This window comes from Vollenhovia emeryi, unplaced genomic scaffold (assembly GCF_000949405.1).
Source record: "Vollenhovia emeryi isolate VEMERY1.0 unplaced genomic scaffold, V.emery_V1.0 DF939154.1, whole genome shotgun sequence".
Classification (NCBI taxonomy): domain Eukaryota; kingdom Metazoa; phylum Arthropoda; class Insecta; order Hymenoptera; family Formicidae; genus Vollenhovia; species Vollenhovia emeryi.
The window spans coordinates 1456167-1466262 of record NW_011967212.1 but is presented as its reverse complement, the minus strand read 5'-3'; the positions used below and the strand labels follow the sequence as shown (position 1 = coordinate 1466262).

General features: G+C 51.9%; 1 protein-coding gene across 18 annotated transcripts in view; it reads right to left on the bottom strand.

Annotated features, from left to right (window-relative positions):
• The window catches only part of LOC105565275 (CUGBP Elav-like family member 4), a 634883-nt gene that overhangs the window by 86815 nt on the left and 537972 nt on the right, over window positions 1–10096 (bottom strand). Inside the window, exon 1 of one of the 18 annotated variants that reach the window (XM_012018325.1) lies at window positions 6369–6960. The exons of 14 other annotated variants lie outside the window; for them this stretch is intronic. In XM_012018325.1, the coding sequence (XP_011873715.1) occupies window positions 6369–6419 (51 nt within the window). In that variant the 5' untranslated portion in view covers window positions 6420–6960. Of the gene's footprint in view, window positions 1–6368; window positions 6961–10096 lie in introns of those variants that run through there. 3 more of the 18 variants (XM_012018337.1, XM_012018342.1, XM_012018339.1) reach the window with 3 other exon arrangements.

The window sequence follows — 10096 nt, the reverse complement described above, 5'->3', positions numbered from 1 at the left end:
AATATTTTCCTCTCGAGTTTACGCTCGTACGTTGAGTTGATACGTAACGAGATGGTATTAATCAGAGACTGGCCGTAAGAGTTCGTCAAATTCCTGCGGGTGAGAGAGAAAGCTATCTTCATTCTTCTACGATCGTAGAATCACTCGCGGAAATTTGACGAACTCTTATGGCCAGTCCCTGATTACAGGGTCTCTACTCTTATGTAGCGCGGAGAATATTTTCCTCTCGAGCTTACGCTCGTACGTTGATGCGCAACGAGATGGTATCAGGGTACAAGGCCGCCGTAGCGCATCGATCGCGATCGAAATTCGGGGATCCGCGTGACGCGTTTCGTAAAAATGCCGGCGCCCCGCTGGAATCTCGATTGTCTCAATTTATGCCCGTTGATAAACTCCGGAAGCCTCTTCTTTCGGCGCGGCTTTCTCGAGTGCCACGCGAAACCCAGATAGGGGATGGGCGCAGGCTGATAACCGCCGAATTGAATGGTGAATGCCGTTTCGGAAATTGAATAAGCTATCGTGCTAGGGCCGAGCTGCCGAGTGGCGCTGCCGGTATTTGACCTGCCTGCGTGCAATCAATGTACTGATTGGAGATAAGGGCTCGCCCTGTAGCTCCCGGCATTCTCCCCGTCATGATTTATATACGTACGGTCTTTGCCGGCGATGTATTCATTACTTGATTACCCATCGGCAAGTCAATACCGATCGTGATCTTGCGACAGACTATGGCTATCCGGATCTGATTCGCGAAAAATATCCGTACTCGTATACATACGCTCGTTCTTACGCATCCGCGTAACTTAAAGCCCGGTCTACAATGAGACAGAAGTCATAAGCCGTAAGTTGGAAATCATAAAGGAAAATGTTGATCCACAATGGGTCATAAGTCACTATAATCTAGCCAATCGGAAACGGGGAAATTTACAGGCAATCATTTGACTCGACAAGCTCGATGGGTTCCAAATCATCAATATTCTCGTTGGATGCAGCGATTTCCATCTTTGAACAAGTGTGGTTAAACATCGTTTTGTTGAACAACACTTAAAAAAATACCTAGGATCAAAGTTGCCTCAGTGGTCGAATGGTGAGACGCCCGCCTAGAGTGTAGGGAGGTCCAGGTTCAAACCCTGGCGGAGGTAGTATTTTTCGCAATAAATGTTCTGTGTTAAAAACAAGTTTTGCCAGTTATGGTCGACTGAAAGCTTAATTATCGTTGATAAATGTTCCTCTGTAGAAAAATTTTACTTAGAAGATATATAATATACTTACGCATATACTATAAATTGTCAGTAAGTACAAACTTTTCTCACACAAATATTTCGGAATATAACCATAACCCCAAAGCCAGATGTCTTGGGTGGGCCTGGCGCTCTCGACAAAAATGGTGGGTATATGATTGGCTCTGAATGGTCAATGATAAGCTACGTACTAGCTATAAGTCAGAAGGATTGGAATTTGGCAAATCTTCTTATGATTGCCGCGTTCCGACTTGTGAGTATCTTATAACAGGCTTATAACTCGCTTGTGTCTTCTAACTACTGACTTCTGTCTCATTGTAGACCGGGCTTAACAGTTTCGATTTTCCCCCTGAAAGCAGTTTCGTAGCTCTTAAAACTCGCAATTGATCCTCTGCATATTATTGCGGATGATTTCATCACAACCAAACGCGAGAATCGTCAAAGCACGCCCGGGGTCGCTTCGGTTCTCGACATTTTCGTTACATAATTCAGTTATTCTAATTATTACGGGTGCGCGTACCGGTTCGAGTTAACTTGAATAATCCTTCGCGTGGATATCAAGTGGGGAACTGCATGCTAACTGCGCGAAATCTGCGTTCGCGGTCGTGCCCGTTAATACGGCTAATTTGTCGACTGCTTCGAAGCAAATGCCAGGCCTCTCTCTGTGTGCGCTCGCGTCGGATGCTGCGCGGTAGATACCGAAGCAGAGGGAACGCGGAAAGAGGATGAGCTGCCAGCAAGCAGATTACATCTAAATGGATCCCGCCCGCGATCTAATTGGCAAATTAATTGCAACCTGTAATTAATTCCGCCCGACAATTGATATTTGACGTTTCGTTTGTTGCCGGCCAGCTGGCACTTCGAAATGGATTTGCGCACGTTTTCTGAGGCACGTCTCGTCTAGAATCCGTAGCAGAGCCGACTGATTTTGCACGCGCGCGCGATAGAAAGAGAGAAAGAGAGAGAGAGAGCTGTTCCATTGTACCGTTCACACTGTACTTCGTCCAATTTCCGTGCGAATTCGTTGGCAGGATCGCGCGCTTAGCGCGTTATCGGCGTCACTTTTTGACGCCGTCAAACAATGCGTCTCCGGCCGAGTGATAACTCGCATTGGAGCGCAGGTTGCGATTCAGCGCTGGATAACACCTGCGTCCCTATGCATCGGCACGGCGCCGGCGCCTGTTTGTGATTATAAATAGGATTCGGCGTTTTATTGTCGGCAGCAGAGTGTCGCATGATTGAACGTTATACCGTATAATGATGTTCGTCACGCGCGACTCAAACTAATGGAGGATACGACTGACTGCGCGCAGCGGGAGTCGAACTAGTCGATTGATCAGTTTCTTAAGGATAATTTAAGCAATTAGCGAAGTTGTGTAACGTTAGAATAAGAAAAAAACTCGAGAAAATGATGGTTTGTTTTGCAAATATGATTCCGTGTGAATTTAAAAGGAAATGGTCGGCGGGTGCTATTGAAAACAATTTGAAAAAATAATATCTTTAATTATATACCTCTTAAAGTGTGGCTAAGCGGAATGTTTCATCCAATTGGAAGAAACAAAAACTTTTCGTTCACAATTTTGCGTATACGACGTTGCTGCTCGCGATGTTGCTCGTGAGAATTGCCTCGCTATAAGGGGACACGTTGCGGGACAAATTTGGTCTTTAACGGCAACGCGCGTGACGTTTCTATTTTGCGCACTTTGAACGTCGATGATCACGTTTGCGCCGTGTCCGTTAAATAAAAACGCGAGTTTAGAAAACCAATCCCACGGCGCGGTTTGCGCCGGCCGTGTTTTTCCGGGACATCGCGCTAAAATTCAGACGCAAGTAGAAATCGAACGTTTCCCGCGCGCGCGTGTTTCGTTATCCCCGTGGCTCTTTACCGGGCGTGTTGTCGGGTTACGATGCCGCGGCAAAGTAACGCCATTCTCTCGAAACGGGAATTACGTTGCGCTTTTTTCCAGCTTCGCAGCCGTACCCTGGCGCACGGCCGGCGAATTTTTTTACACGATTACACGATCGTACCTGTACACGAGGTATAAAGCATTCGCTTTCCCACCTATTCAATTTCTCTCTCCCTCTCCCTCCCCCTCTCTCTCTCTCTCCTTTTTTTTTATTCGGCTCCATCAGTTTTTTCCCTAACGCTCTACAAATATTTGAGCACCGACTATACCTGGCCCCGCCGAAAGAGCATTCGAGTCGAGTGAGCTTTCGCGTCCCCCTCCGGGCCACTCGGCGTTCACCGATTGTAATCTAAGCCAATGCTTCGGCGCGCATTAAATGTCAAACGTTATACGCCTCTCTATTTCACGGTTCTGCGGTAGCGAGCGTCGGAGCGTTGGATGTTGGCAGTCGGCTGGACAAACGCTCGGAAAATCGCGAGGCGGGATGCGATTGCTCCCTTCCCCTCCCCTCCCCCTCCCGACGGTTTACAGCGCTCTTTGACGCGGTCCCGTTGTCACGTACCGCCATTCCGAGCTTCGATCGTCGCCCATTTGGCGGGTTACAGTCGTAACAACGTCGAAACTTCATTGCTTCTACATGATCTGCTCGGCGGCGAGCGTTCGCCGTCGCGCATAAGAAACCGGCATCGCGCGGATCGTCGGGGGAATAGTTACGGCTCGAAAGACGCGCTCCGAGAAAAACGTCCCAAGATTTCCCGCCAAGAGCTCCAGGTCGGGGTGGGAGAGGGTCAAAGAGAATCACGAGAAGTTGGCGAGAAGCTAACGGTGCCGCGTGCAACCCTCGGAATTTGCGAATTTCAACGTCGCCGTCGCAAAAATTACGCGGTCGGTCCGCGTAGAATCTCGAGCGAGATCCCAATTTCGCCGCGGTCGACGGACGGCCGCTATCGAAATGCAAAGCGCGTGTCATTTCTACGTTAGGACCATGAAGCCCGTGTAAGGAGACCGAACTCCCCTAATCAGAGTGGGCCGACATTTTTCAGACTTATTCGTTCCGAAAAGAATCACTGGGAGCGCTGTCGACGGACAACTCGATTCGCATTCGTGCGTGTCACATGGTTGTCTTATGCAGGAAGCGTTCGTGACAGTTCCGCTTGGAGTGCCGAGCGGCGTGTACGTTTTTATCTGATCTAATTGGGAAATTTTTCACTTTGTTCATTTACGTGTAACTCGACGCAGTAGGTCGCTTGTAATTTTCTCAAGTTCCAGAAATCAACCCCCAGATAACAGCGGTTATAATACGCTATACCTATGGGCCAGTGAGATCAAGATCGGTAAACTCATGGGCGAATCCGCTTGCGCGACGTCAGCGCTACAAGTGGCAAACTTTTGCTTCTTTAACTTGCAATAATGTCGACCCATGTTTGGTGACGTAATCAAGCCTAGTTTGGTCTCCTTATACCATACAGGCTTCATGGACACGGTGATGCGTCCCGGGTGGAGGTGCGGCGACGAATGCAATGAGGAGCCGCCTCCCCATTTGCGTCTCGCGATGAATTTTCATCGGCAATCGCGTGGATTCGCGTCCAGATGCCACGCCGGGCCCAGGCGTGATCCGGTTTATTATTGGCGATGGGCCGGCATCCGGATTTAGGATTGATGCGCCGTGCAAAGCGCCCATGCGCGCGCGCGCGGCCATGTGGCGGGCTACATTACGGGACGACGTTATGCACCAGCGCATTCACGTGTGCCGCCCCGCATTAATTGATGCACGTCTCTGCATCAACACCCGGCAACGCGGGAGCATCTCGTGAGAACTCGTCATGTGCCAACGGAGAATTTCCGATACAATCGCCGGGCGCGCGCGTTTTCGCCTCCGTAAACACAGACGGGCGCATGACGAGCAGAGAGGGTCTCTACGACCGTCGGGGGACGACGGAGTTTAAAATATCCGACGTGTGTCGGTCCGAATTATCGCTCCTCCGCCGCGCGATAATCGAAACGTGTCACGCGCAAACACGGCCGAGCAGCCTATTAACCGCGATCACTTTTTACGCGGCGATAAATCTTATCTCCCGCCGTTTTCCTCGTTTTTTTTAATTGCGTGCGAAGTGTATCTCGTGCATCGGCGAGTATCACTCTACTTAATGAACGCGCTCTAGTTAATTCGCTCCTGAGGAGCGCACGGGGAGGATCGATCGATTCCTCGAAAGTGGACGCGCCGCGATATTCGAAACGACGCGGAGGCTGCAGAATGAAATAAAAATACCCGCGCGATTAATCGGACAAACGCGAAAAACGGCCCTTCCACGGCCCCCTCCCTCTTCACCGAACCGCTGAGTAACCGAGCGCAGACACGCCCGCGGCGTCGGGACAGCTGCTCGCGTGTCTCGGCGCGTATACGCGCGCGCGCGCGCGTATGTCGTGCTCGCGTGTAGTTAGTACGCGCCGCTGCGCTGACGTTACGCATGGGGTCTCGTCGCGGGGAGAAGGGAGGAGAGGGGGGAGGGCGGGAGAACCGGCATGACGAGGGTGTTATTGTAAGCGTTACGCATGCAGAAGAGCCGCGCGACATATGGATAGGTGCGCGCGTTACGTTCCGCGTTCGCGTCACATGTCGGGCCCCACCGAGCTGCTGAAAATAGTCGCGCGTATAAACACGCGGGCGAGGAGTTTTTACGACTCGCGAGCGCGCGAAAAGACCGCGCCGTCGGCGGGGAAGGCGCGGAAAATGGGTGGTATCGCGGTGCGGGATCCGCTGGAAATCGGCAGCCGGTCGTAAATTCGCCGGGGGTATCATATGCATTTACACGCGTGCGGCCGTCAGGACGACGTCTTTCGCCGTTCCTCTGCTCCCGCTTTTACGATCCCGCCGTACATTTCCGCGTGCGCGAATCGCACGTCGAAAGCGACTACGTGACTCGAATCCCGATGCGTGCATCAGGAGCGCGCGAGCGTCGCGGGTCCCGGGAAGAAATCCGACATCCACGAGCCTAATCCCGTCTCGCGATCCGCTCCGATCGATCGATCCGTCGCCGCCGCCGCCGCGCCGGAGGATGTGCCGTCGGCGGCTCAGCTCCCCGATGCGACGCGACGAATGTTTAATGTGTACACACATCTTCGCTCGAGCGACACGTGCGAGAGGCCTTGCCTGCTCCCCTTCGCGGCGGCGAGGGAGAGCAGCCGGGGAGATTTAAAACTATTCGCGCAAGCGCACACTCACCATCTGCAGGTCGTTCCGACGCGACGATACCACTTCCAGAATATGAACCATTGGTGAACAATTAAGCGCGGGTGGTGTCGTGGTACTTGCGGGCGCGTGGGCCCGCGAACTTTCCGAACTTACGCCCCACGCGAGCGCACCACGAGGTCGCGCGCGATCGTCGATCGTGATCGACGCGCGTCACGAGTTATCACAGCACGGAACGAGGAGTTTGCACGGGGGGGGGGGGGAGATAATCGTCGATAACACACGTTGCGTATCTCGCGCCACTTGAGGAATACCCGGCAATCGGCTGGATTTTTGCGATACCGTCCGGAAACTCAACGAGGACGGTCCTTCCTCTCGTCGCTTCTCTCGTCCCTTCTTCGCTCTCTCCTCCGCGCACACCGAGGGCAAGCGATCGCGCGCGTATATCGGATATCGCGTGGTATCGCCGGTAGGGGTACGCCACGGAGTGTTCGGCGTGCGCCACACGTGTGCGTACTGGGAGGGCACGAGTGAGCGGGCGCGACAATGAGAGAGCAAGCGGAACAGAGGGGACAGAGCTATAGATAAAACCCCGAACGCAGCTCGCCCGCGACTGATTCTCCAGGCCTACACGCACCCTCTAGTTTTCTCCCTTTCATCCCCCACTACCCACCCTCTCGACCACTATCCCCCTCCTCCTCTTCTGTCCTCGCCTGCCCCCGCCTCCTTTCCCGCCACCCTCCGTGCTCCCCTTACCCTCCGTAAGTCTCCCTCTTATCCCCTACGCGCGCCCCCCTCTCCGAACGCTACGCACCCTTTGCGAGGAAGCCCACGCACCCTCGGAGCAGCCGATATATATCACGTCTCTCTCTCTCTTTTTCCCTACTCTCTATTCCTCTATCTCTTTTTCACCTCACGCATTTTCTCGTAGCCTCTTCTCCACCCTCCGCCTCTCGTGACACCGCAGTCCTTTCCCGGTGTCCTTTTCTCTATATCGACGGAACCCCATAACATTCAGCCAATCAAACGAGCGCACGTTTCTAGAGTCCCCGTGCTTGCGGTTCCCAAAGAAAAAACGAAGAAGAAAACGAAAAACCAGGACACACGGGAGGAAAGAACCTGGGGCTTCGGGTGGTACTAAGGGCCGGGATCCAACCCTGGGAAGGACGTATATATATGCGTGTACCCTATACACTTACGTACTACGCATCCCTGGCAAGACGGGGGGATCTGTTCTAGGTCGAAGCCGTAATGGGGGAAACATCCTCCGAGGCTTAGGTCTGTTCCGTAAGATGAGATAGGACGATATCTATTAACACAGAATACCCGACATACCAGTCGTTCTTTTCGTAAAGCGAACGTGCGAGGAGAGAAAGAAAGGGAGGGAGGGAGAAAGCAAATTATTAAAAAAAGAAGTGAAACACACGAATAAAAGGATCGCAGCTTGTACACCGCAAAATTTGGTATTCGAGGTATTACGCGGTGCTCGGTGCGATTCGACGATGAAATTAGGTCACCGTCGGACGTTATCTCTTGCGAAGGGAGAATCAACGGTTGATGGAGCTAGATGAAACGTCCGTGAGCGACGTATGAGATCCGGCTTAATCCCACTATTCATGCGAAAATTTATCTTTGCCGAGCGCTTAAGCGTAAGGAGATGCATTTCGAATCTGTACGAACATCGCTCGAAAGGAGGCAAAATAAAACACGGCGAGCGGAGAGGAGGAGCGCGAAGGGACCCGCAGTTAACCTCTCGACTCCGTCCCCCCTCCCCTCCTTCCGCTCTGGGGATTTGTTGGTCCAGAAGGACCACTCGTACGTACATTCGCGAAACTCTCTCTCTCTCTCTCCCTCTCTCCCCCCCCCTCTCTCTCTCTCTCTCTCTCTCTGCCAAGCTCTCTCTCGCCGTACCACCCCTTCCTACGGGCATCATCCGCAGTTCGCGTTTTTAAAGGGCGCACAAAAGCCACCGGAAATTGCTGCCGGCTCTTCCGACGTTACGGCTGGTTCTATATCTGTCCCTCTCGACCGACCCCCCCCCCCCCCTCTATCGGTCTCTCTCCCTCCCTCCCTCTCCCTCGCTGCTTCGTTCACGTATGTCTCTCTTTTTCTTCTCTTTTTATCCACCTACCTCCTCTACCATCGACGATTTCACGAGTAGGTACCTACCGAGGCGGCAAGAGTTCTGATAATGGCGGATTTGGATAGCGGCTCGGTCGCTTCTGCATCCGAGGATGAGGCGCGACGACGAATGGTCGCCGGGTACCGGGCTCGGCTTTAACGAAGTACGATCGCGGCGAGGTATATCGTGCGAAAGATCCGTCTCTCTCACTTTCGCGTTATTCGCCGTAGCAGGAGGTAAGCGGGAAGACGGGTCGCCATCAGTCGGCCGTTTAATGTGCGATCCGGAGGCTGTGTTCCGTTTTTATTGGTAGTATTGTTGCGATACGCTACGCGCCAATCGGAGAACGAATTTTCATTATTGCCAGTATAATGGCAGCGTATATCGGAGCGCGGGCTAGGACGCAAGTGGTTTTAGCATTCGTGCGATCGGCGCGAAAGTTATTACGAAAGTAGTTTGAGTTTGGGTAAAACGAGAGATATTTTCATATAAATTGCTGTTTGCTTCGCAAATCCTATTTTAATCAGCGCTACATCTCTACCTAGATTAATGTATTCTCTCGCGCATTACGAGTCTTCTAATTTATTTCACATTATACTAGGCCGATCGCGTTAAAGAAGTAGATTTTATCTTCATAGCGTAGCAGAAATTAATTAAAAAAATGCAGTTCTTGTGTGCGCGAGACCCCCTGAATCTGTCAAACTTGTCGTTTCAAGTTCCCAATCGACCGTCTCAAATGTACTACGTGAACGCATTGTGTTACATTCGATACAAATCGTGTAATGTACGTGAGAAAAGTTGAGCCCACGTTTATGAGTCGCTAGGAGGGCCGAAACCCGGAGTCTGCAAGACACACAGCGTGCTCCGGAGCTGCTGACTAGGCCGAAGTATTTACCTAGCGGCGAAGGGTGAAGATGGACGTACACAGGGAAAGGGAGCAAGTGAAAGTTCGTAAGGAAAACTCCAACGAACCAGGCCGCGTTGCTTTTTGATGACTTCGGCGAAGTTCGCCCCGGGACGATGAGGTCTGGGAGAGACTTCGAAACTCGAACGTCGATATGGAAAGTGCGGGAGCCCGGATGTTATGGATTACGCGATCAATCTCGTGCGAAAATGGCGAAAAGTTCACGGGCCATGAAACGCGCGAGAAAACGAGGGGGGAGAAAGAGAGAGGGAGCGAGCAAAAAAGTTTCGCCATTTTATTTGCCTGTTCCGACGTCCGTGCATCCGCACAACGTTGTGACCACCTTTCGCGCCTGCTACATCGTGGCAAGATTGATACTTCGTAAATTCGCAACGAGCTCCACAAGCGACTGACGTGCCGATAGGCTGGTACCGCGTTCGCGAAGGTATCGACTCCGTTATATCTGAATATGTTCGCCGCTTTAAGAAAAATCTTAGCTGGGTACAGGGCTACGAGCCATTTAGATAGTCAGATGGGTCCGTTTAAAAAACCGCGATTTTCTACAATGGAGAACTATCGGTGCTTCTCTCAATCCCGAGACGGTCAGAAAAAAGACCTATTTTACAGTGCCATAACATGCTTTATTCGGCGTAAGGCGAGGGGGAAACCGCTGACCAAAATCTTGTACACCAATGCCCGCTAATGCCCAGTGGGCATATCTTATTTTATCTTATT